Source organism: Schistocerca serialis, chromosome 9 (genome assembly GCF_023864345.2).
Source record: "Schistocerca serialis cubense isolate TAMUIC-IGC-003099 chromosome 9, iqSchSeri2.2, whole genome shotgun sequence".
Lineage (NCBI taxonomy): Eukaryota > Metazoa > Arthropoda > Insecta > Orthoptera > Acrididae > Schistocerca > Schistocerca serialis.
Genome location: NC_064646.1, coordinates 344145228 through 344172572, shown reverse-complemented (window position 1 = coordinate 344172572; position 27345 = coordinate 344145228). Strand labels below are relative to the sequence as shown.

Below are 27345 nucleotides of genomic sequence, written 5' to 3'. Positions count from 1 at the left end.
TTCTTGAGGCCACTGAAATGAATGTGCCCAAGTCTCTCATTCCAGTTCATGGTGGAATTCAGGGAAGCAGGATTTGCCTGTAGTACATCTGGACATTTAAACAACATTTGATAACACAGATTGTCCATCTTAATTTCTGCTGCAATTAGGCCTGAACTGTGAACTTCCATTCTCTTGTCGTAAAAAATAACTTTCATTCCCCTTTTTGCGACTGCTCCCACTGAAAATAAATTTTTCTGTCGCTTAGGAATCTATAATGAGTTTTCCAATGTGCGAGGTTGCTATTTACCCTCAACATACCTTCTGCTTTGACGATCGAGTTGTCTCAAATTTGAACAAATCAGTCATCTGACTGAATTAGCATAAATGTGTTGAACGACACTTTGCGTGACATCGTTTGTTTTGACACAGCACTGTCAGCTAACCAAATGCTTTCGCAACCTGGAGCGAAACCATACGCATGTTCTGCACTCAAAGTTTGGTGCTCAGACGAATTAGTTTTCTTATTAAGTTTTTCTAAAAGTTTTCTGCACTCGGGTTTAAAATGTCCTTTTTTGTGACAGTGATAACATTCAACGTCTTCTCTACTGACCATGTTAGACGCACTGTTGTTAGTGGTATTTGAACTGAATTAGCGTGTTTTGTTCACATTAACTGCTGCAAAGACTATTGGGTTTTCATCACATTGTAAAAGATTTGTTCTTCTTTCAATAACCTTAAAGTCAAATTGTCAAACGTTTGTTGACCTTCAGCACACAAGTCCCAGGCAGTTGAAATCATTGCAAACTTTGCTGGTAGACTTACCAAAATTTTAGCGATTTTGTCAACTTCTGTAACAGATTCCCCAATATCAGCTAATGCTTGTACCGAGGACTCGACTGATGTGTTGTGCGACTGTGTCTGTTGGTGACATTATGCGGGTCATTGTTCGTGAATAGTCTTTAGTCTAGCCCACATTTCCGCTGCATTTGTGCGCGTCGTAGAAGATTGCAATTGGTCAAATTCCATAGCAGTAGATAGAATGAGCATCGCCTTCGCATTTAAGTCGTCCCAAGCGGTTTGAATCTCACCAGCTTCATCTGGCCTCGATTTCCCCTCGATGATATCGTGCACTTTTTCAGCAGTTCAACAGTTGGAAATTTTCTGGATACTGTACGTTTTCAATTTATCCATCTTCGTGTAGGCTGAATGTAAGTCAAACTTCTAATAGTTCCAAACAAAAACGGATATTTTCCACAATAGACGAGCGAAATACGACGGTCCCAGAACTTGAGCGTCACGGTTCACGCTAATAAAACTCCGATCAAAAGCAACGAATTCACAGAACAAAACAAATACCGTAAGTATGCATTTGCCTGGGCTCGTAACCTGATGTCTTTAATTATGTTTGGCAGAAAATCACAGAGCGAAGTACGGTAAATTGGAGTGAAAGTAACCTATTGCTCCTTTCTTTATTGCAACCATAAGTTACACCGTAACCGTAACAACAAAACAAAAATAAAAACAAAGATATAATTTTATAATGTCACGGAACACGGCCGTACACACAATGAACATAAATATCTGGCGCACTCACACCACGAAAACTGAAAATGAAGCCACTAAAAAAGAAAGTCAATACAACAAGCTCACTACTGTCAATAAACCACGACCATGAAAACATAATCGGACGGGTAAATCTTAGTAATATTTTGTTGGCGATGGTGAGGAACCTGATGGATCAGTAGGCCTACCAGTCGTATCCATACATTCTTTCTCTCTCTCTATAGAAGAATTAAAGCATAATTCCTATTTTGAGCAATCGTCAGAAATAATTTGCAAGAGAACAAACTTGAAACCCTGTAACTTACATCGAGAAGCCTGTGTTTTCCCGCACACGAACCAATCACTCCTTCGGAAAGTGGCGGGACGGACATCCTTGTTAAAAGTTGTTTACATTTTGCTTGCCGAGTGTTTCGTAGTGTTGCTACCGATGTCAGCTGGAATTTGCCATGAGATTTTCTCAGACGTTTAGGACAAGTGGGTGGCATTGTCAATTGTCAACTAATGGAGGATTCATTGCTAGCGCACACCAACATCAGCTCGTAGTTAGAAGATCAGAAACCGGCGAAATTGTTCAGTCCTTTACGTGTGATGACGCTATTGAGGTTAGTGTGTTAGATGTTTAGTGCGATTTGCGCATTATTGTTAACTGTGACGAATAAAGTAGTAGAAATTTTCATCTTTTGTAGTCCTGTCTTCTTCAGTTGCGTGTATTATTACGGTATATTGATAATTTTTACTTTATGGACCGTTTGACAGCAACTGAATGAAACACAATTTTAGTTTCGCTTTTATTTTCTGCAAGGCATCTTCAGTGGCAGGTTGCATGGACGATTTCCTACATATTACGCTCCTGTTGCATTTTCGGTGTTGTTGTTTTTCTTCTAAATGCCAATTTGCGGGTTTTCCCCACATTTCACAGCACTATGTACTTGACACTTGTTTCGATGCAAGTGTCAAGTCTATTGATGAGTCTATATTAAAAACAAGTTACAGTACAGGTGAGCTCTAGGATGAGAAAACTACCAAAGAGAAGCAATGGGTTTTTTATGGTTGGCTCCAGGGAATCTCCTTCGCCATCAGTGGCTGGTCCCAAAACCATCAAGCAGTTAGCATCTTGTGTTAGTAAGCCAACTCCAAGTAAAAGAGTAAGTCACACTTGAGGAGTCTGCAAACAGATGTACAATTGCAGAACAATTTAGTCGCACCATCATGTAACAGTGAATCAGTTGTAATAAATACTATGCTTTTTAAGAAATGATATTGACAATTTGAATATTCTGTTAGGAAAGAACAAAAACATCACATTATATGTTAAAGAATTTTGGTTAAGTGAAGGTCAGTTCGATTTGTATATACCACCTGGCTAACTTTGGTACTGCTAACAGCCTTTACATATGACCAGAATTTCTTTGGGTTCTGTGAAAGCTCACTTGACAGTATTTTGCTACAGTAGTCACTGAAGGCATCACACATTGCTGCCTTAACAGCCAAATTCATTTCATTCAGGATTTCTCTATCTATAGTCTATGCTTTTTTTTTACACCTGTTATGCAGTAATCTCTGTTTCTTTAGAAGTTTCTTTACAGTGACTGTATACCATGGAGGTTCCCTCCCATTATGAACTGTTCTACTGGATACATATCTGTCTAGTCCCAGATAGCACAGTAAGCTGGTTTCAAACTTGTTTCCAGATGTAAAGTTCAAGTATGTAAGCTTGATCAAAGCTGGAATATTCAGGCCTGTTAGTTGGATTCAAGCTTGAAACAAACATCAAAGTTGACAGAGTTCAAGCTATATTTCAAGCCTGACTTATCAAGTTTGGCTCCAGCTGTATCTACACACGTGTAATACAGCCTGGTATTTACAGCTTGTTTTAAGCTATATAATTATTAATCTGAATTTATTGAACCTAATTAATTAAATAAATATCAGAATGGAAATGGTGTTAAACAAATTATTAAGACATGTATGTTTAAAAATTTTTATTTTCAAAGTGTTTAAAATTGTTTTATTTTCAAATTTAATTATTCTGAAGCCCCTCCGGCCCCAGCACACAGACCAGAGCAGGATCAAATATCGCTGACTTCTGCCCGTAAAAGAAAATGTTAGCCATACCTAAACATAAAAAATGTAAAAAGTTGAAACTGATCAACCTAAATATAATTTATGCCCCAGATTACCAAAATAACTTCAAACTCAGTGATGAAGTAAGAATCATTAACTAGTATAAATGTCACTGAGTAAGCAGCTGCTTCTGGTGACTGCATTCCAAAGAGTTTTTAAAGTAATTTGAAATAACTTTTTGTTTGAAATTTTTAAAGTAAAGATTACATTTCGGTAATTTTGCGATGACTTCATGAAGAAGCCACACATCACTATTTCTAACAGTTTCAGGGCCATTCAATCTGAATTATAAAGAAACAATTACTTGAAATCATATACACCTCATACTATAAGCTTATAAGGAAACTACTGTTTAGAAAAATGTAGACGTTTTATTCTATCCCCAATTATGTTAATGCAACTAAACACACACTATTTAATACAACATTAAAAAGGTACAAACATTCACAATAAACTCAGATTTTTTTTAAAGTTCTAGTCAAATGAGAAGTGTCCCCTGTTGTTTATAAATGTTGGAATATGGTAAGCTTTCTCAACAGTACTACAATCATTCTCGATAGACTCATCCTTCACAGTACAGCCCAGATCCAAAATTTGCCACTACTTTCCATGAAAAGTAATGTTACACTTATTATGAATATGCTTAACTTTTGCCAAGCATGAGTCACAAGAAATTTTGTGTCCATCATCACAGAAAGAATTAACAGCTTCAACAAAATCTCTCAAGACTGATGGAGTAATAACAGACTGCAGCTCTGATTTTACTGTTGCCCCAACTTTAAGACTTCTTAGACTTGAATTTCTTGAGTATGTTTACTTTGTGCAAGAGTGTCATACTAACGGGAAGAAATTTCATATTACCACAATTAAAGAGCAGTCAAAGCTACGTAAATAAAAAAGACTGACACCTATGTAGTGACTGGTTCTTGATGTACTTTTTCCCGTTCACCATGTCATTACTATTTGTATTCGCAAAGAAACTTTTCGCACTTCACGATTATTCATTCATGGTGTGACACACGCGAGTACTTACAAGTAAACAAATGTAATAGGGCGATATATATAAAAAGGCGAGATTTTAAAAAGGTAAAATAACATTAAGTTTTAATTTATTGGTGCCACATACTAGAGAGCTAGTTTGAAATGACCTCTTTTTGCTGAACAACTTGTAATATGTATTCTTAGCTGGTAATCCATTTCACTTTCACCCAAGCTCAATTTTTCTACATAAAAGAATATGATATTTCTTTACGTTACATAATAATATTTATCATTTGTAATATTAACGTACCACTAGAGAAAAATGCACCAACGTACCTGTAATACACTATATATCCTCTTCAGACACGGTGTAGCTGTAAGGCAGGAGACGCCACACACTTACCGAACTATTTTCCAGTATAAAACAAACTTCACAACAGTCAACGATCATTAACGCGCATCACAAAGGTAAAATGGCCGTCAGTGCATCGCTTATAAACGCTTGTGGTGCTTCCCGTGGACGTCTATGGAAGCTATGCTGCGCGCGCATCTGCTGTACAGCCTTCCAGGGAAATTACAGTTTATTTCAAGCTTGGGAAAATTATTTTAATTCAAGCTAAATTTTTACAGCTTGATGTAAACTGTGTAACAGCTTGATTTTTCAATCTTGAATTTTCAACTGAACCTAAACTTAATATCCACCTTGAAATAAGCTGTGTAACAGGTTGATTTTTCAATCTTGAATTTTCAACTGAACCTAAACTCAATATCCACCTTGAAATAAGCTTGAGTGCTAGCTGGGGTGCATGGTAAACTGTTCTTCTAAACTTGAACCAGAGTTCCCGTACATGCTCCTGACCTGCGCTGAAAGTTTCAAGTTTCTCATTTAGGTTCCTCTATTGCTACTGAGCCATAAGGATGCTATCTCTTTCCTATAACATTCTGAACACATTTTGTCTGCATGTGAATGGAAAGTGGTTCATTTAAGTAATATCATAAAATCAATTATAAAATTAAGCAGCTCAAAAGCAGATGACATTTATGGTATATCTTATTTTGTATTTAAAGAAAAGTAAGAGTCATAATAGCATACTGTCTTTGTTTACTTATAAATTGGATATTTACTAGTAGTTGTTTTCCAGCATGTTTAAAAATGACAGTGGGCACACTTTTACACACAATCTTCTCCAGGATACAGTTAAATAGTATTGGTGATAATCCATCACTCTCTTGCCCACCTGTCTTGGAAGTTATGCCTGTTAAGGTTTCTCTGATAATGTTTGCCAGCTTGTTTTTGACTCCAAATTCTCTGATGATCCTATCTAGGGTCTGTCTATCCACTGAGTCAAAGCCTTTTTGAAGTCAATGAAGGCTACCACTATATTTTAGCCATTCAGCAGTTGTGTTGGATTATTCATTTCAAATTTAAAAGCTGTTCAGCACGGGAGCGGCCTGTTCGGAACCTACCCTGTTATTCTCCAAGTTGTTTATCTAGGATTCCTTCAGTTCCATTCAGCAGTACCTTTGAGAAGATTTTGTAGGTGGGTGGGAATAGTGTCATGCATCTGCAGGTTTGTCACCTTTTTGATGGAGTGGGTGGATCAGTGCCATTTTTCATTCATCTTGCAGTTTTTCTGTCTCCCATTGCTGGAAGATTCGGTGTAAATTGTCAAGGATTCCCAGTTCTGCCCTTTTCAGAATTTCTACTGATACTGAGTCTTTTCTGCTGGCCTTGTTGTGTTTGAGATATTTTAGGGTTTCCTTTATTTCTTCTTTTGTTGGTCACGTATCATCTTCTAGGTTCTCGGGAGGAGCCAGAAGTTCCAGTTTGGTGGCTGGAGATGGGCAGATGAGCAGCTCCTCGAAGTATCTGGCTTGTGTATTGCAATATTCTTTATTGTTCAATCCAGTTTTGCCCTGTTCATTTTTGAAGCTTACACTTGGGAGCTGGTATCCTTTGAGCTTGTTGTTGAAAGTTTGAGAGAAATCTCTTTTATTAATTTTTCTGAAGCTATTCTGGAGGTTTTGTAATTTTGCATTCTCAAGTGATCATTTTACTCTGCGGAATATCCTTGATGTTTCTTTCCTCTGTTTTCTGAATTGTCCCCAGTGTTCCGTATTTCCTGAACTTTTCCATCTTCATGATGTGTTGACTCTCTCTTCAAGTGCTTTCTCACATTCATCATTCCACCAGATTGTCCGTTTTGTCTTTTTTGGACAGAGTGTTTTCTTTGTGGCTTTGCCAGGTCTCTGTTCTAGAGGAGTGGTTTTCTTCTATGATTTATAATGTCTTGATTGATGTTTGTTGTATGTGGTCACTTTGGGGGGGAGGGGGGGTCTCTCTTTCGTTTTGGTGGGAGAAAACGCATTTTAACTTTGGAGAGGTAGTGATCAGAATCGAATTTACCATTTATGATTACTTTAACATTCATCACTTCTCTGTTGTTTGTCCTGATTATTGCTACACAGTCTAATTGGAATTCTCGTAGGTTGGAATTTGGAGATAACCATGTCTTTGATTTTCTTGGGAGTTTGCAAAAATGAGTTGACATTAACTTCAACTGAAAAGTTTTTCAGAGTCCAGTGAGCCTTTCTCTGTTCTGATTTGTTCTCCTGTGTGCTGGATAGTCTCTCACTATGTCTCTATACTTTCTTTCTCTCCCAATTTGTGTGTTGAAGTTCCCAGTAGGATTTTTGTATAATTCACAGTTATCTGGAAAATTTCTCTTCCCAGCAGATCCCAGAAGTCATGTACAGGGTGATAATAATTAAAGTTACACTTTCAAAACAATGTACAAATAACACCACTAATCAGAATGGTGCCAAATTACAACGGAATATTATTGGAGAAGGAGAAAAACGTATGACTGAAGGAAAAAAATAGTGTGAAAATTGATCAGTAGTTTGCACTGTATGCATCAGAGTATGTAAACGAAAACACCTCATGTGCATGACCTATTGAAGTTGGTATAAACACACTGGGTACACATCTTTTCCTCCTTTTGCATCTGCAAAGTTCACCAGGACTTTCTCAATGCAGGATCACACTCTGTTTGTAAAGCTGCATTACAAAAATGATGAGTGTGCACACATCACTCTGCAGACGTTCTGGACACTGAAGGGTTTGAAAAAAGTCGTTGGTCCGATGACTGCCGTAGGTCTAAAAAAAATGATTTGGAAATTCGAAAAGACGGGTTCTTTTGGTCTGCAACACATGGGGGAAATCAATGATTTGACGTCAGTGGAAGCAGTGGCCACAGCAATGAGTGGTGGTGTGCAAACACGTAGTTCATGGAGAATTGCCCGAACATTGGACATACCTGTGAGCACCGTGCGTAAAATCCTACGAAACATCCTCCTTTGCTTTCCATTCAAAATAACCTATGTGCATGAGTTGCTTCCTGATGACCTGCCAGCAAGAGAGACTTTTGCTTCAAAATTTCATGCTCACATTGAAGTGGACAATGATTGGTTGTGGTAGATTTTGTGGACACGTGAAGCCTACTTCTATGTGACAGGATATGTCAGTGCACAGAACTGTCGAATATGGGCAATGGAAAATCCACATGCAAATCAACCAGTACCACTTTATCCTGAAAAGGCATCATTTATCATAGGGCCGTATTTTTTTTTAAGAGACTGGTGCTTGTGGTCCTGTTACCTGTACTGTCACTGGTAAGCACTGTGTGTGTCTTTTACACAACCATGTCATTCCAGCTCTCCAACAGGGTAGATGTGTGGATGGGATCATTTTTATGCAAGATGGCGCACCGCCGCACATTGCAAATCCAGTTAAGCAGCTGCTGAAGCGCCATTTCGGAAGTGCTAGAATTATCAGCTGGCATTTCCGTACAGCCTGGCTGTCCCAATCACCTGATCATAATCCGTGTGACTTCTGGCTGTGGGGCTATCTGAAAGATGTTGTGTTCTATGTTCTGACTTAGCTGCACTGAAGGCACGCCTTGCGCAGCACATTCTGAACGTGACCCCGGAAACACTTCAACTTGTTGCAGAAAACATTGGATGGCATACTGAACACGTTTTGCACCAGCCACACGGAAATTAATAATCCGAATTGAATTTGATTGATACTTTTTATGTAGTTTTTGACTTCAGGACAATTAAAAACCAAAGTGATTGATGCTTTTTATGCAGTTTTTGGCCTCAGGACAATTAAAAACTGATTTTTCCCATCCGATGTGATATGACCTTGCGTGATGGATGGGCTTACATAACTAACAGTATCACACTTGTACACCCTTACACACAGAGTAGTAAAGTTTGTTTAACATCAAACATACACCTTAGGCGTTGTCATATGATTCATTTGTCATTTGTAGTCTACCACTATTAAATGATGATGATTATAGTGCCATCTATTGCTACATTTTTTAACTTTTTAGTTTTCTTCTGCCATATATTTCCCCCTTCTCCAATAATATTCTGTTGCAATTTGACATCGTTCTAACCAGTGGTGTTATTTCTACAGCAGTTTGAAAGTTTGACTTTAATTATAATCACCGTGTACTTTCTGTGGGTTCTTCTTGTTTTTGTGCTTGATTATCAGTATGAATAATCTTTCAGATTTTGATGAAAAGTCTATGATGCTGTTCACTGTTGCTTTGCTTATGTAAAAGGCAGTCCCCAGGAGAGGGGTATTAATCATTATCTTTATTGCTGGCTTTCCTTTGAATACTCTGTAGTGTTATGTGTCCATGATGTGCTTGTCCAGGAATCTGGTCTCTTGTACAGCAAGATGTGAATTTCTTGCAGGAGGTTTTCCAATTTTTTTCTGGTTCCTGACTCAGAGGAGTGAATTTATGTTTATGGTCCCAATGAAGTATTTCTTCCTAAATTTCAGTTTGGAAAGTGTTTCGAGACACTCTGACTCATGTCATATGCAGGTGGTGGGACTCCCCAGGATCCCAGGTCCCGATTCCTTTTTCAAGTTACCACCTGGGGTAGTCCTCTCATTTAGCAACTTTTCCATTCTGCATATGAAATTGTTTTGTGTAGGTGGAGGAAATACATTCCAAAGAAAGATCGGATTGTTACTCCAAAATGATTGTTTTTCATAGTTTACTCCACTTGGTACTTTAACTCTCTCACCTGTTAGGAACTGAGATTCTTCTTCCACCTTTGAGACTGTTGACTGGGTTTCATCTAGTATCCGTAGGCAGGGGGCTCTTACTGGGTGCTATCATCCGAAGCCAGATGGACCCAGGTTTTCAGGGTTTTTTTTATGAGGTTGTTACTCCTTCCCCTCCTCCTTCCTCATCTCATGTAAATGAGGCTCCAGGCTTGGGACCGGCATAGCGGAGTTAAAAAGTCTGTTATATTTTTTTATCTTTTTTGTTGGAACTAGTTTTGCTTAATTTTATGTCAGAAATTCTAGTACAGTGGATGTATCGTATCATTGAAATCTTTGTCTTCTTAGGTATAAGTAAAGTTCAAATTTTCACCTCTCTTCTATTTTTTGGGTACTATCATGGACAAGTGATAATTTGGTTTTTGTATTCATGTATTTATTTATTGTAATTTCATGGTAATATTTAGCATAACGCTGCTTCTTGTGCGTATTACTCATCCTTCCAGAGTGAAACACAACCCTCCCTTAATTCAGTATACGTTCTGTAATTTTTTTTCATTATATCATTATTGTCATGTAAGTTCCATTGGAACTCTGTATAATTTGACACATTCCATATCCTTAAGATTCATGATTCACTCGCTCCCTTGATCTATGGAACACTAAATAAATAAATAAAAGTGAGAAATAAATATTATTTATATTTCCAAATGGTTAACATAACACAACATGTCTGTTGTGTTCATGCCGTTCCCAACTTGAAACTGTTACTTTTACTTTAATGGCGTGCTTGATCCACAAGGTATTTTCTTTTGTTTTGCCTGTCCATATCTGCAACAATTTTTGCTGTTCACATAAGGGCTTCATTCATCTTTGTTTAATCTTCGCGAGTAAAGGAGACCACTCACCGAAAAGCAGAAGCATGCAAGAAGAGCATGCAAAAAAGAAAGAAAACTTGCTAGCTTTCGGAGTAGTCATTTTTTGAGCTAGATTACACACACACACACACACACACACACACACACACCTGTGCCCCCACATTGCGCCAACTGGACATAAAGTGCCAGTACTGCATTTGAGCGTGTCGACTATGATGGGGTGGGGGATTGAGTCGGGTGGGTTGGGGGAGAGACGGGCAGAGGGGCTGGGAGTGTGTGGCTAGTAGCTTGGAGGAAGGAAGCCAGTTTGCCAGCTAGGAATGCAGGAGCGATGATAGGCAAGTGCATGGTCTAGACATAGGATGCACAGTTGTCAGAGCCAATGGGGAGTGATGTAAGCTGAAGGTGACATGGGGACGTGTACTGGTGGTGGGAGTGACAGGATGGAGGATGAGAGTACTTGTGGGGTGAAAAGTGTGGAGACAGTGAGACATCTGAGGACCCTAGTCCACCTGCCGAAATAGAGCACCGTAATTATACATCCAGCTGGGACCATGTAGGGAGGGAGAGAGAGAGAGAGAGAGAGAGAGAGAGAGTGTGGGTGTGGGGGAGGGGGCTGTTGACAATTCCATGCTTCTGCTTTTCGGTGCTTTCCTTTATTCCTAAAGTATTTATATTCTACCAGACCTTTCCTTCAGTGTTGAATTTGTTGTTTAATTTAATTTCATATATTGTTTTCTTAATTGAGTTGTCTTAATCTATATTTCTCACTTTCTTCCTAATCAGTTGTTTTAGTTTGCAGATTTGTATCTTTTTGTACCCTGTACCTTACTGGTAATAGATCACACAAAACAGTGAAGCAGTTTAGAAATAGCTCAGTCTGTATCATTTGTTTTTTACATTATAGAATATAGTTATTTCATTTTTAGTTCTCTTTGGGTTATTTCCAAGGCCATTTTCCACAGTTTTTCCTTACTTTTGTATTTATCATTACTGTTTATCAAGGTATTTGTATAACATTACAGTTATCATAGATCATGTAGTTACAAAAATTGTTGTGCAATATGTAAACAGAATACATACATAAAGAAATTAAACTATTATTGCTGCCAAACAAAGTACTGTCTATTTCTTAAGTCCTTATCTATACATATATTAAATCTAATACTACGACATAGTGGAAATAAGAACTAGCTTTAAAATCATTAATTTTAAATACATTATAGATAATGAAAGTGATGTTTAAGACAATTGTAATTTATTTTTTAGTAACTATTATTAGTTAGTGCAGCATCTTCAAGGAGATAGATGCAAGGAAAACAAGATGATGAAACCTTGAAGTACCTTGAGCAATGTTTGATGAGTACCGTATTTGAAGAATGATAATTGAACTATGAGACAGGCGAAATACTCTCAGACATCAAGAAGAATATAATAATTCCAATCCCAAAGAAAGCAGGTGTTGACAGATGTGAAAATTACCGAACTATCAGTTTAATAAGTCACGGCTGCAAAATACTAACATGAATTCTTTACAGACGAATGGAAAAACTGGTAGAAGCCGACCTCGGGGAAGATCAGTTTGGATTCCGTAGAAATACTGGAACATGTGAGGCAATACTGACCCTACGACTTACTTTAGAAAATAGATTAAGGAAAGGCAAACCTACATTTCTAGCATTTGTAGACTTAGGCAAAGCTCTTGACAATGTTGACTAGAATACACTCTTTCAAATTCTGAAGGTGGTAGGGGTAAAACACAGGGAGCGAAAGGCTATTTACAATTTGTACAGAAACCAGATGGCAGTTATAAGAGTCGAGGGACATGAAAGGGAAGCAGTTGTTGGGAACAGAGTGAGACAGGGCTGTAGCCTCTCCCTGATGTTATTCAATCTGTATATTGAACAAGCAGTAAAGGAAACAAAAGAAAAATTCGTATTAGGTATTAAAATCCATGGAGGAGAAATAAAAACTTTGAGATTCGCTGATGACATTGTAATTCTGTCAGGAACCGCAAAGGTCTTGGAAGAGCAGTTGAACGGAATGGACAGTGTCTTGAAAGGAGGATATAAGATGAACATTAGTAAAGGAGTTTTGCTATTTGGGGAGCAAAATAACTGATGACGGTCGAAGTAGAGAGGATATAAAATGTAGACTGGCAATGGCAAGGAAACCGTATCTGAAGAAGAAAAATTTGTTAACATCGAGTATAGATTTAAATGTCAGGAAGGAGTTTCTGAAAGTATTTGTATGGAGTGTAGCCATGTATGGAAGTGAAACATGGATGATGAATAGTTTGGACAAGAAGAGAATAGAAGCTTTCGAAATGTGGTGCTACAGAAGAATGCTGAAGATTAGATGGGTAGATCACATAACTAATGAGGAGGTATTGAATAGAATTGGAGAGAAAAATTTGTAGCACAACTTGACTAGAAGGAGGGATCGGTTGGTAGGACATGTTTGGAGGCATCAAGGGATCACCAATTTAGTATTGGAGGGCAACGTGGAGAGTAAAAATCATAGAGGCAGACCAAGAGATGAATACACTAAGCGGATTCAGAAGGATGTAGATTGCAGTAAGTACTGGGAGATAAAGAAGCTTGCACAGGATAGAGTAGCAGTCTCAGGACTGAAGACCACAACAACAACAATTGAACTATACAGTGCCAATTTGAGGCATTAGTGGAAGTGATAGTTACACCTCTGAACGCGAGTACTATGAGTGAGCTTCAGAGGAAGGTATGTCCAGAAACTAAGTACTGTTTTGGGAAAAAGCTGCTTAAAGAAATTTTTTCAAACCAAAATTTATTTTTACAGGAAGGGGCATTTCTTAAACTATTTTTCAGTGTTGTTGCCACTATTGTTCAGAAGTTTGTTGTAGCAGGAAATTAACTTTTCTATATCCTCTTCATAAAAGATGCCACCATTGAAGACTGCTACTGCCGAACACTGGTTTTTGCGTTGTCATTGCTGGCAAAGTGCCTTCCTCCAAAAGTGTGCTTGTAGTTAAAGAACAGGTGGTGGTCAGAAGATGCGAGGTTGGACTTCGATGGGTGATCAAAATGCTCCTGACCAAATTGTTGAATAAGGTTTTGAGCAGCCACGGCAGAATGGGGACATGCATTGTCATGAAGCAACACAGTGCCTTGACTAAGCTTCCAGTGCCTTTTGTTTTGAATGGCAAACCAAAGTGTTCTGTGTTTTACAGTATCTCACCACCCTGACAGGACACGACCCCAATTATTTTTTGTGGTGATAACATTGTTCTGAATTTTAATTTTTTGCAAGACCATGAGTGCCTTGTTTTTGATTCTGAAGTAACAAGACAAATTCAAGTTTTATTACTGGTCACAATTCTGTTTAAAAATTCATCTACCTCACCACTGTACTGGGTAAGAAATCTGAAAGCACTCCCAAGCCAGTTCATTTTGTGGACATCAGTAAGCATTTTCAGAACCCAACGGGGACAAAATTTGTGACAATTTAAGTGATTTGTGTCAATCTCATGCAAAATAGTTCTCTCTCTCTCTCTCTCTCTCTCTCTCTCTGTGTGTGTGTGTGTGTGTGTGTGTGTGTGTGTGTGTGTGTGTGTGTGTGTGTGTGTGTGTGTGTGTGAACTCATCACAAAGCATTGTTGTTGTGAACCATCTGTTCGCATGAATTTTCTCATTTGTTTTTTCTCAACCAAACCATCATGGACAAAAGGAGGCCACCCACACAATGCTTTGTCATGAACATTGGGTTGCCCACCATTGAATTGTCTCACCCACTTTTTCACCAATCCATCATACATTTTCACCACGAATCTTTACAAGTTAATGACGGATATCAGTTTGCTTAACATTCTTTAAGCTAAAAACCCATATTATAGAACACACTTTTCAATCGGCAGGCTCAGAGATTGTCTTAAACATTTTGAGTGATCACTAACAAATACACTCCTGGAAATGGAAGAAAGAACACATTGACACCGGTGTGTCAGACCCACCATACTTGCTCCGGACACTGCGAGAGGGCTGTACAAGCAATGATCACACGCACGGCACAGCGGAGACACCAGGAACCGCAGTGTTGGCCGTCGAATGGCGCTAGCTGCGCAGCATGTGTGCACCGCCGCCGTCAGTGTCAGCCAGTTTGCCGCGGCATACGGAGCTCCATCGCAGTCTTTAACACTGGTAGCATGCCGCGACAGTGTGGACGTGAACCGTATGTGCAGTTGACGGACTTTGAGCGAGGGCGTATAGTGGGCATGCGGGAGGCCGGGTGGACGTACCGCCGAATTGCTCAACACGTGGGGCGTGAGGTCTCCACAGTACATCGATGTTGTCGCCAGTGGTCGGCGGAAGGTGCACGTGCCCGTCAACCTGGGACCGGACCGCAGCGACGCATGGATGCACGCCAAGACCGTAGGATCCTACGCAGTGCCGTAGGGGACCGCACCGCCACTTCCCAGCAAATTAGGGACACTGTTGCTCCTGGGGTATCGGCGAGGACCATTCGCAACCGTCTCCATGAAGCTGGGCTACGGTCCCGCACACCGTTAGGCCGTCTTCCGCTCACGCCATGGTCGTATGCATGTTTGGCGCCGTGCAGGTGAGCGCCACAATCAGGACTGCATACGACCGAGGCACACAGGGCCGGCACCCGGCATCATGATGTGGGGAGCGATCTCCTACACTGGCCGTACACCACTGGTGATCGTCGAGGGGACACTGAATAGTGCACGGTACATCCAAACCGTCATCGAACCCATCGTTCTACCATTCCTAGACCGGCAAGGGAAATTGCTGTTCCAACAGGACAATGCACGTCCGCATGTATCCCGTGCCACCCAACGTGCTCTAGAAGGTGTAAGTCAACTACCCTGGCCAGCAAGATCTCCGGATCTGTCCCCCATTGAGCATGTTTGGGACTGGATGAAGCGTCGTCTCACGCGGTCTGCACGTCCAGCACGAACGCTGGTCCAACTGAGGCGCCAGGTGGAAATGGCATGGCAAGCCGTTCCACAGGACTACATCCAGCATCTCTACGATCGTCTCCATGGGAGAATAGCAGCCTGCATTGCTGCGAAAGGTGGATATACACTGTACTAGTGCCGACATTGTGCATGCTCTGTTGCCTGTGTCTATGTACCTGTGGTTCTGTGAGTGTGATCATGTGATGTATCTGACCCCAGGAATGTGTCAATAAAGTTTCCCCTTCCTGGGACAATGAATTCACGGTGTTCTTATTTCAATTTCCAGGAGTGTATAAACACAACATTATCCAGCTTTAGTAGCATCAGTGGAAAGACAATGAGTGTGAATGTGCGGAACTATAACACTAGTGCCGCAGTGGCGGTAGAACAAAACAGTACCTACGTTGCAGACACATGTTGGACTTTCTGCTGCAAGAGACATGGAATTAATAGCTGATTGATATGTTGGAGTAAGCCTTGCAAAACTTTGAGAAAATCCAGTAAAATAGTGGAGACGACCTGTAAGATATCTTGTCCCACTGAGGTAGACACATTTACTCCAAAAGTGGAAAGGGAGAAGGGTTTCTGGGGGAGTCCCAAACCCAGACTTTATACTATATTTTAAAATGTGTGTCTGATCCTATATGCTGTTCTTGAGCATGGGATGAGTCAACTCTGTGTAAGCAGCTGGAAATTGACCTGACTACTGCAAGTGAATTTAAGCTGCTATGAATGGCTGAATTGAGAGGGCTGCTGAACATTATGAACCAGGAATACCAAACATACCTACATTGCTGTCCTCTCCTGTCGATCATTTCTCCTCTACAGAAAGTATGTGATGTATCACTGTTCATCAACTCAGCTGTAATTGGCATGTTAGTTGTAGGGTTAGGGATCAGGGAGAAAGCATTCACAATCACCAGCAGGGAAACTGCAGCAAAGGATGGGAAGGAATGTCAAATGTACTCAGTGAGTATGGCTGGGGGCTTCAGTCATTGAAGAGGCTGTTCCATCAGTCATTGAGGTAACAGAGTGCACTCGACTGCTGATTGCAATGCATGTTGGAACAAATGATACCTGTTGTATAGGCTGTGGCATAATTCTTTGGCCATTCCTGTGACTGCAGAGATGATGAAGACAAGCTTTGCTCATAGAGTTTCAATGAAGCTCACAGTTTGCAGCTTTGTCCCCAGAACTAATAGTGACCCTCTAGTCCTAAGTTGAGCAGAGGGCAGGAAATAGGGACTCCAACGGCTCTATGACAAGACAGGCTGTGACTTCCTAAACTTGCATTAGTGCGCTTTAAGGTTGAGAAGTATAGGGTCCCCCTAAATGGGTCAGGCATGCACTGATCAGAGGCTGCTATCCAGGTAAGGTGACTGTGTGTGAGATGTGCAGAAGTTTTTTTAGATTAGGATACTCTCCATCAAGTCCAGATAATGATAGTTTTAAGAGACTCAGAAGTGTTGGTGTAAAATAAAAAAATTAAAAAAAAATCCTTTGCTGGATTGAATACTAAAACACTAGTGATTAGCTGCCAAAGAATTCACAACAAGTGCCACTGTTTGAAGCACTCCTCAAAAGCAGTGGACCTAATATAATACTAGGTGCAGAAAGCTGGTGACAACTAGAAATTTAAAGCACTGAGATTTTTGGAGAAAATGTAAGTACATGTGAAAAGAATAGGCTAATGGGAACTGGAGGTGGTGCATTTGTCACAAAAGAAAAGAAACTCAGATCCATCAAAATACAAACAGATACTGCATGTGAGATTGTTTGGATAAAACTTAGTATCAAAAATGGGCATAAACTTACTACCATTGTCTGCCAGACTCACATGTATAAGTATTCGAAAACTTTAGAGAAATTCTCAGTTTGCTAGTACGTAAGTGTCCCGATGATACTAAGTATATCGGAGTCATTATGGTAAATTACGGTTTTGTAAATGGGGGCATGGCAAAATGTATTGTAAAACATTACTAAATGCCTTCTCTGGAAACTATCTAGAACAGATAGTTTGGAAGCCCACTCATGCTGAAAATATATTGAATCTAATGGCAAGGGATAGATCTGACCTCTTTGAGGATATCCACGTTGAAACCATTATCTGTGACCGTGAGACAGTTCCCACAACAGAGATTACTTAGGTACAAAGGGCAACTAAACAAGTAGGCGGATCTGTACGTTCAGCAGACCTGAACAGGAGCATGTAGAAGAACTGTGGGTCAGGTTTAAAAGAATATTGACTATGCGCTTAATAAGTATGTGCTTATTAGAATAGTTCATTATGGGGGGGACCCCCATGGTATACAGTCACTGTAAAAAAAAAAAAAAAAAGAAAAAAAAAGCTGCTGCATAGTAGGTGTGAAACAAAGCATAGGGCTACAGATAGTGATGATGAATGAAGCACACTTTGCTTTTCGGAAGGGAAATGCACGAAGCATTCAGTGATGTCCATAGCAACATCTTATTGAAATATCTCTCTCAAAGCTCAAAGAAATACTAGTCAAATGTAAAGCCTGTTAGTTGTGCCAAATTGAGTGTCCAGATACTAAGGGGCAAGACAGGAACTGCTGTTGAGGATAGCAAAGCAAAAGCAGAAATGCTGAACTCAATTTTCAAATAATATCCACATCTATTGCCCAAATTAAATTCTTGCACCACTGCAAAGATGAGTGCTAAAACTTAATATGTAGCACTGACAGCTAAAATCACTCAAATAGAAGAAAGCTCCAGGGCCCTGTGGAATCTGTCAGATTCTATACCATATTTGCAGCTGAGTTATCCCCTCTTATTACCATAATATAACATCCATCCCTCAAACAAAATACTGTGCCCAGTAATTGGAAGGTAACACAGATCGCACCCGTCTACAAAAAGGACAGTAGAAATGATCCACAAAACTTACTGTTCAGTATCCTTGCCTTCTGTTTGTTGTGGAATCTTAGAACATATTCAGAGCTCAAATGTAGTGAGAACAGAATGACCTCCTCCACACCAACATGGGTTACAAAAGTGTCGGTCACGTGAAACCCAACTTGCACTTTCATTGCTCGACATTCTGAAAACCATAGATGTGAAGGCATTTGGATCGTTGCAATATTTCTTGACTTCTGAAAACCATTTAATTCAGTACCACACCTATGATCATTATCAGAAGTATGATCATATTAAGAGAAATTTGTGACTGAATTGATGATTTCTTGGTTGGGAGGATGCAGCTTGTTCTCTTGGATAGAGTGTCATAGACAGATGTAGAAGTAACTTTGTGTTTTGAGAATGAAAACATGGTCCAAGAAGGCTGTATTCTTTTTATTATTTGTGCAACTGCCCAATTTCACCTTGGGTCATTTTCAAGTACATGTCGTAAGCTTCCAGGTTCATTTCTTAAGCTTAAGATATGTGCTTGAAGATTACCCAAGGTTAAAATTGGCTGATTGCACAGATAATAAAAAGAATGCAGCCTAATTGGACCATATTCTCGTTCTCAAAACACATTGATGCTGTGGCCCCCACAAAAATAAAATCTTAAAAAAACCATATCTGCTCCTGAGAGTGAGTTGAGAACATTGGTGTTAATGTTGTACTTTAATGACATTGCAGACAATATTAACAGTAACCTCAAATTTACTGCAGATGACACCATTACCTATAACAAAGTACTGTCTGAAAGAAGCTGAACAAATATTCAGTCAGATATTGAGAAGATTTCTAAGTGATGCAAAGACTTGCATCATATTTTAAATGTTCAGAAATGTAAAATTATGCACTTCACAAAATGTAGTATCCTATGATGACAATCAGCAATTCACAATTGGAATTCGTCTACTCATAAAATAAATAAATAAATAAATAAATAAATAAATAAAAACTGGATGTAACAGTTTGTAAGGAAGTGGAACAGAACAATCGAAAAGATCAGTTGTAGGTAAAGCGGGTGGCAGATTTTGATTCATTGATAGAATACTAGGGAAGTGCAATTACTTTACAAAGGAGACTGCTTGTGAAATACTCATATGACCTGTCCAGTGTTTGAGATCCATTGCTAACAGGACTAAAAGAAGATATTGAATGTATATAAAGAAAGACAACAGGAGTGGTCACAGGTTTGTTTGAACCACACGAGAAGCTTATGGAGATTCTGAAGAAAATTAACTGGTAGTCACTTGGAGGTAGATGCAAACTACATAATAAAAGCCTATTTACAAAGTTTCATGAGACAACTTAAAGTAATGAGTCCAGAAGTATTCTACAACCCTTCAACATGATGCTACTGTAGGTATTGCAAGGATAAGATTAAACTAATTGCAGTTTGCACAGACACATTTAAGAAATCCATCTTCTCTCACTCCATGTTTGAATGAAATTGAAAGAAACACTGATTATTGGTAAATGAGAAGTACTCTCTGCCATGCACTTCATAATGATTTGCAGAGTATAATTGTGGGTGTGAATGATTACCTTCTCATTGCAAAAGTGAAGAAAATTGCATGTGGAAGGAAATTATGAAGTCTTTCTAAAGTCATTTGAGAGAATGCACCAGTGCATAAACCTACATCACTGTACTCCAGAAGCCACTGTACCGTGAGTGTGAGATAGTATGTACTTCGGCAGTCGATCATCTCCACCCCCCCCCCCCCCCCCCATCCCCACCACCACCACCACCTCTTTCCCCTTCTCCTGCTCTGTTTTTGAATGATGTTCAGGAAAAATGAATGATGGTAAGACTCCATATCAGCTCAAATTTCTGTGATGATCCGCATGATAATTTTGCAATATATATATTTAAATATGTCTGCTTGTGTCTGTATATGTGTGGATGGACATGTGTGTGTGTGCGAGTGTATACCCGTCCTTTTTTCCCCCTAAGGTAAGTCTTCCCGCTCCCGGGATTGGAATGACTCCTTACCCTCTCCCTTAAAACCCACATCCTTTCAGCTTTCCCTCTCCTTCTCTCTTTCCTGATGAGGCAACAGTTTGTTGCGAAAGCTTGAATTTTGTGTGTATGTTTGTGTTTGTTTGTGTGTCTATCGACCTGCCAGCGCTTTCGTTTGGTAAGTCACATCATCTTTGTTTTTAGATGTATTTTTCCCACGTGGAATGTTTCCCTCTATTATATATATATATATATAATTTGATCCCTCTTGTACCATCTGTCTCTGAAATTTGGTGCATGTTTAGGTGACATATAACAGCTCTATAACTCTCACTTGGGATACATTTATGTATGATTGTTTCACCATGTTAGAACTTGGCAAGTCATTTGGAACTTCTAGAATGTGCTTAATATAGTCACAAAGCTGGTCTGATACTTCCCAGGCTCATGATTTGTTCATTAGGTTACAGTGCAAGACCAACCTAGGGGTTATAATCTAGTGTCTTCTTGACTTCGTGGACAAACTTGGGAAACTGTTTTCCACAAGGTTGCTGTTTGTAGAATCTGTATTGATTCCTAAAGAGGAAATTTTTGTTCTTCAAAAAGGACATGAGCATAAAATGTCCCTTAACTCTGAAAGAGTTTGACGGCAAACCTTTAGTTTGTGCATTTGTTAGATGACTTGTGTCTTTACCAGTCATTGAAATGCTTTGTTGCTCCATCTCTTTTGCATTAGCTATATTGAATTATTCTGGTGTTTCACTACCTTCAATTATCTTACCTTCAAGCCATTTTAGTTGACTTTCTATTCTGCTATCACTTCAAACATCTTCTTTTCAGTGTGTATGCAATGTTTGAAAGGGGACTGTTTTAAACCCTTTTGCAGTGTCCCTTTTCTGGAAGACCAGAATAAGTGAGTGACTGTATGGATCACATTGATTCGTTTATCGACATTCCTTAACATCAGAAGTAATAATTTTTTTTCATTAAAACAGCCACAAAATTGACACTTTTGACTTACCTGAGCATTTCCATCCTTCACACCATTACATGATGTGTAGATGTTTACAGCATATTGTACTATATTTTTCACCTGTATCCACAATACCCCACATCCTCATCATCAGATGTTTGATGTTGGTTGCGCAGATAATTTGCAACTGTTTTCTATTGCACTGGTTAAGAAAGAATATTTTGCTACCTATCTTAACATCCCTTTTGCCATTTGGTGTCATTGATGCTATAACATCCTTAGTGCCACATGTCATGCTTATGGAATATTCCCCCCACCCCCCAACAAAAAAAAAGAAAAAATCCTGTATACATACGACAGGTACTATCTAAGTAGATGCTTTCTGTGTGGAGAGCCCACCTGAATAGGACTCTACAATAATCTTGTCAACAGCAGAATCACGAAATCTGCAGATGAGATCATTGCATAATTGTCAGAGTTTCTCGTTCAAGCCCTCTACTTGATTCTGAACAGGAGAACAGATATTGTTCGTGGATAAGGTTCTGCAAATTAAGTCAAGAAGGAGACTATGATGATTTTTGGAGGTAAGTGTTATGCCGGAGCCATGGTAGGCCCCTGAGGGCTAGCAACCCATATTACACCACAGAGGACAGGGTTGTCTATGTCCAAGACGTACCAAAAGCACCATGGTAAACATCGGCTATTTACATACAAGATAATGGAAACAGACATTCCGAGCACTACTTCCTGCAGGGGGAGCTCAAGACACGGCCTGCAGGAAGTATCAGTACGCCGAAACCTGATTGGCTGGATACAGATATTTAGAGGCTAGAACCAGCCCTGAAGTTCATTTCACTCCGGATGCTGACCTCGTGGATTTTGACTGCTGAAGATTAGGTCTCCGTCTCTGAATTGGGCTTTTACTAGTTACTAGTGTGTGTGTGTGTGTGTGTGTTACCATGAACCTTTGTGGAAAATTAGAAGTGAACTTCTGTTTGCCTCAATTCTCAATAAGGAGACTTTTACTGGCATTGTTATTGTTACATTTATTTTGTTCTTTAGTCATCAACCTTGTAAACTTACATAAATAAAAGTTGTGTTTGTGAAATATTGCAAATTGTCAGTCACAACAGTAAGTACTTAGAATTTCAGTGATTTATGCAAACACTGAGCTATTGTGTACAAACATTCCTCCATTAGGCTGAGATCTGCAATGCAAAAATTTTTGGAGAGTTACAATTTGTAGTGATAGTTTTATGTTCAGAACTGATAACAAGAAACAAAAAGAAGTTAAACAAGGCAGCATTTATCAAATTAGGAAGTTAGCAGTAGTATTTCTTCAAAGGACTGCTACAGTGAAATGCAGTAATTCAGGATGTCATCTGGTTAATTTGGTTATTTTACTTCATTGCTGATGGATTGAAGTCACTGACTTATAACTGTATAGAACACACTATACCAAAATGCATCCCTTTATGGCAACTTGATCAAATTCATTAACTAATTTACATAATGTCATACATGAGAAAAATATGGACAACATGAAATAGGATAGATTGCTACTAACCACAAAGAAGATGTGTTGAGTGGTAGACAAGCACATTAGAACTGCTTCAGATTGCTTTATGGTGCCCTGATAGCGCACGCACACACACACACACACACACACACACACACTCTTTCTCTCTCTCTCTCTCTCTCTCTCTCTCTCTCTCTCTGCCTCTCTCTCTCTGACTATAGACAAGTTTTCTGTAAGTTATTGTTACCAACTACTTTTACAAAGAATTACATCAAGCAGTCTTCTATCAATGAACCTATCTTCCACTCAATGCCTGCTTCATATGGTTAGCTGCAAGCTATCTCATTTCATATTGTAAGAAAAACTGTGGTGGATTGTATGTTTTTTCACTGGCAAATGTTTTACTTTTCAGTCCCATTGTTGATCAATCTTTTTTTTTTTTTCTTCCTTCTTCTGCAGAAAATTGCATGGTCTCCGGATTCTGAATACTTGCTGTGTGCACTCTACAAAAGATGCAGAGTGCAGATATTTTCCCTTACCGATTGTGACTGGAGGTGCAGAGTAACAGAAGGCACAAGTGGTCTCATAGATGCTTTATGGTGTCCTGATAGCAGACACATTCTGACCATAGGTGAATTCTATGTAAGTTTTTCTATCCATCTAGCTTCATAAAAAATTTTAATATTGTAATGTCCTGAATGAAGTGTGAATAATGACCAGGAGAGCTTATTTAGCTGTTAGCCGAAATATTAAATGTAAGAAGTATTCGTGACTCCTAGGCTTTGTACATTAGAGTGTACACATAGGTGCGGTAGTGCTTCATCCAACAGACCTGATAAATAGATTATTTTTATCTTACCTGTCATGTAATGTATCATTTATTGTCAGTTTACGACATTATTGTGACTGAAGGAAATTAAGTATGTTGTGTCTGAGAAATGAATGAGCATTTGAGCAGGTACTACAGCTGTATTCAGTACTTTAGAGTATAAATTTTTGCTAGGAACTTATGGTAGTAAAGACCTATTGGCCTTTTCATGCATAATTTACAATAGGATTAACATTCCATTCCAGTATATTTATACTTTTAGTAAAGGTAATGGCAAATAACAACTCTGTTTTGAATGGATTGTGATGTGTGTCACCACAATACAAAATATGAGAAGTATTTCTGTCATCATCTTATGTACAGAGATCAGGCATATGCCTATTCAGTTTTCACAGAATTTATGTCCACCATTTCCTTGGTCAATGAATGTTGTTCCCCTTCCTTTTGAGTAATTGTTCAGGATTTTTTTTTGAAAGTCTTTAATCTTCTATTCTATTCACATGTTTACATCTCTCTCTGTATTAAGATGTTTCCTCATTAACAGCATGTACATTTAACTCATTTCAAAATCAAACATAAACCAGGTGATATGATTGAAGTATAAAGCTAGATTATGTGCAAAGGGATGTTCCCAGAAACTGGCACATGATTGTGAAGAAACTTCTTCACCTGTTGATATGTATGAACCAACTTGTAGTCATTTAGCTTTGAATAGTGTGTGATATCAAAATGAAGCAATGTCATATGGAGACTGCCTTCCTTGATAGTGATTTGCAAGCCTGCCTGATGGAACAGCCTGAAAGTTTCATCTATGATTATGCAACTTTAGTCTGCAAATTAAAGAAAGTCCTTTATGGACTGAAGTGATCTCCTCAGTGTTGGAATCAAAATATTGCTGTCCAGTTATTTGTCTTTTCAAACAGCTTTATTCAAATAATTGTGTGTTTCATGTCCAGGTTGATGCCCAATAGGTGTTTTTAGCTATTTTTGTTGATGACTGACTAGTTCTGAGTAAATCAACAGCAGCTGTAAATAAAATACTTGAAGAATTCAGGATTCATTTTGAAATTGTGGTTGATGATCCAAAGCTTTGTAGGACTGGAAATCGGGCAAGAATTTGAAAGTTAAAAATTGCCCATGTGTCAAGAGGATTATATCAATTGCATCTTAGAATAATTCAACGTGAACAGCATGCAACGCCTACTTATTACACTTTATAGTTGAACTTATGACAGTGCTCATTTGTTGCCACTGTAACAAGACCAGACATAATATCTCTTGTTAGTCATGTATGTCAGTTTCTCAACAATGCTGGACCTGAGCATTGGACTGCAATTAAATGCATCCTAAAATATCTACAAGTTTCAAAAAACAAAGGTATTGAATGCAGTGGTAGCAGTCTTGAACGTCTTGTGTACATGGATTCTGATTTTCCTACACCTGCATCCACATGATTACTCTGCAATTCACAATTAAGTGCCTGTCAGAGGGGTCCTTCAACCACCTTCAAACTATATCATTACTGTTCCACTCTTGAGCAGCATTCTGGGAAAACACACTTAAATCTTTCCATGTGAGCTCTGATTTCTCTTATTTTATTATGATGATTATTTCTCCCTGTGTAGGTGGGTGCCAACAAAATATATTCACACTCTTGAGGAGCAGATCCTGCTGCAACCTAGAATGCCTTTGTTTTAATGACTGCCACCCCAATTAACATGTCATATCTGCGGCACTCTCTCCACTATTTTACGATAATGCAAGATGAGCTGCCCTGTTTTGAACTTTGTCAGTGGTCTTTCTCGGTCCTACCTCATGCGGATCCTGCACCACACAACAGTACAGCAGAAGAAAGTGGACAAGCATCGTGTAAATAGTCTCTTTAGTAGCCCTGGAAACATTGATGTTCATCGTTTAACGTTGGGCTATGTCAGTGTACTAACAAGTGGACTTGTTACCTGGCCATCTTGCTGGCAAAAATCTGTTGCCAGATCTACAACAGAAGTAGCATATGCAGCAGCATCCGAATGAGCTGCTGAAATAATGTGGCCTTGCTCATCCTTACAGGAGCTCAGTGTCAACATGGAGCAACCAGCTCAGCTCTTTAAGGACAGTCAGAGTACACTGCAGTTGTGGAAATAATAATGAACGTCACAAAAGGACTAAATATATGGACATAAAGTTTCATTGCATTCAGTAGAAGGCAAACGATGGTTCTATTCTTTTGTCCTATGTCGAGTCATATTAGTTGGCGAACATGGTTGCACAAGTAGTTACCAATGAAAAGTACAAAATTAATTGTAGGTCATTATCAATTGTGTTTTGGTCTAATGATGTCACAAATCTATATAATAATCATCTTTGAGCTGTGAAGACAAGTGCTGGCACGTTTCATTTCTTCATTGTATCGGAAGGTGTCAGACAGGGTTGTATTCTGTCTCCCCTCCTCCCCCTGCCTCTGCCCATCAACTGTTCAAAATCTATGCAGAACGTGTCATTAGGAATGCTCTTGATGGTTAGACCCTCGAAGGCACCTCAATCACCTCTATTGGTTGTAGAACTATTAACAACCTGTGATTTGCTGATGGCACTGTGCTTTTAGCTAGCAGCTAAGATGGACTTGCCAAACCACTAACAAAAGTAAAGGATGTTAGTCTATCATGGATTAGACATCAATCTCAACAAGTCCAAACTCATGAAAGTTGACCAAGGAGCAAAGCTTCAACTTAAAGGGGGATTAAAGGAAATGGAAACCATGCATTCTTTCATCTATCTTGGATCAAGCATCTGCAACACAAGAATCGGTGAAGATAAGATGGCAGATTACGCTAGTGTGGGTGGGTATGAAGAAGCTGCCCAAGATCTGTCAAAAAAGAGCAATGACAAACACCAAAAATGTTAAGCATGTTGAAACCTACATATTTTTCCATCTCTTTGATGGTTGCAAAATGTAGACACTTAAGGCCAGAGGTAAGCAGCATATTGATGCATTTGAGCTTTGGTATATGCACAGGATGGTGTGCATAAAATGGACTGAAAGAAGAACAAATGTGTCTGTTATTGAGCTCTTAGTATTTTCAGATGCCTTTCTTCTCATGTCAACCTTAGAGTTTTCCAGCTTTTTATCAATTATTGTGATAAGAGATGGAGAAAATCTAGAGAATATAATTGTGGAAGGGAATATCTAGTGCAAGAGAGTAAGAGGAAGAGCAGCAAGTGGGGGATGTATCAAACTAAAATTATCTGTGGTATACCCTGTCAGCAGGCTGTAAGAAAAGCTGGTAACCATCTGGGATGGAGATGCTTGGTTCGTGTGGTCACTAATTTCGGCAATTAGTATGACGAGTTGTGATATTGATGATCAACTGTATGTTTAAAACAGCAAAAATGAGTTGGAGTGTTATGTATTATGGCATGTTCTGCTGATTATCTTGTGATATCTATGTGCAGGTGGACAATATCCTTGTTAGTGCATCTGATATTTTTGTATGTTTCCTACTTCTGAATGACATATAATCTTTCATTCCTTGGAATACTTTTTTGTTGTATTACCATTATTAATTGAGTCTGTTCT

At 39.1% G+C, this 27345-nt stretch overlaps 1 protein-coding gene across 2 annotated transcripts in view; it reads left to right on the top strand.

Moving 5' to 3' along the window:
• Window positions 1–1712: 1712 nt before the first annotated feature.
• LOC126419250 (WD repeat-containing protein WRAP73-like) overlaps window positions 1713–27345 on the top strand; it is a 99521-nt gene continuing 73888 nt past the window's right edge. The window contains exons 1-2 of one of the 2 annotated variants that reach the window (XM_050086406.1): window positions 1713–2147; window positions 23402–23584. In XM_050086406.1, the coding sequence (XP_049942363.1) occupies window positions 1992–2147; window positions 23402–23584 (339 nt within the window). In that variant the 5' untranslated portion in view covers window positions 1713–1991. The remainder of the gene's footprint in view (window positions 2148–23401; window positions 23585–27345) is intronic. The other variant, XM_050086408.1, reaches the window with a different exon arrangement.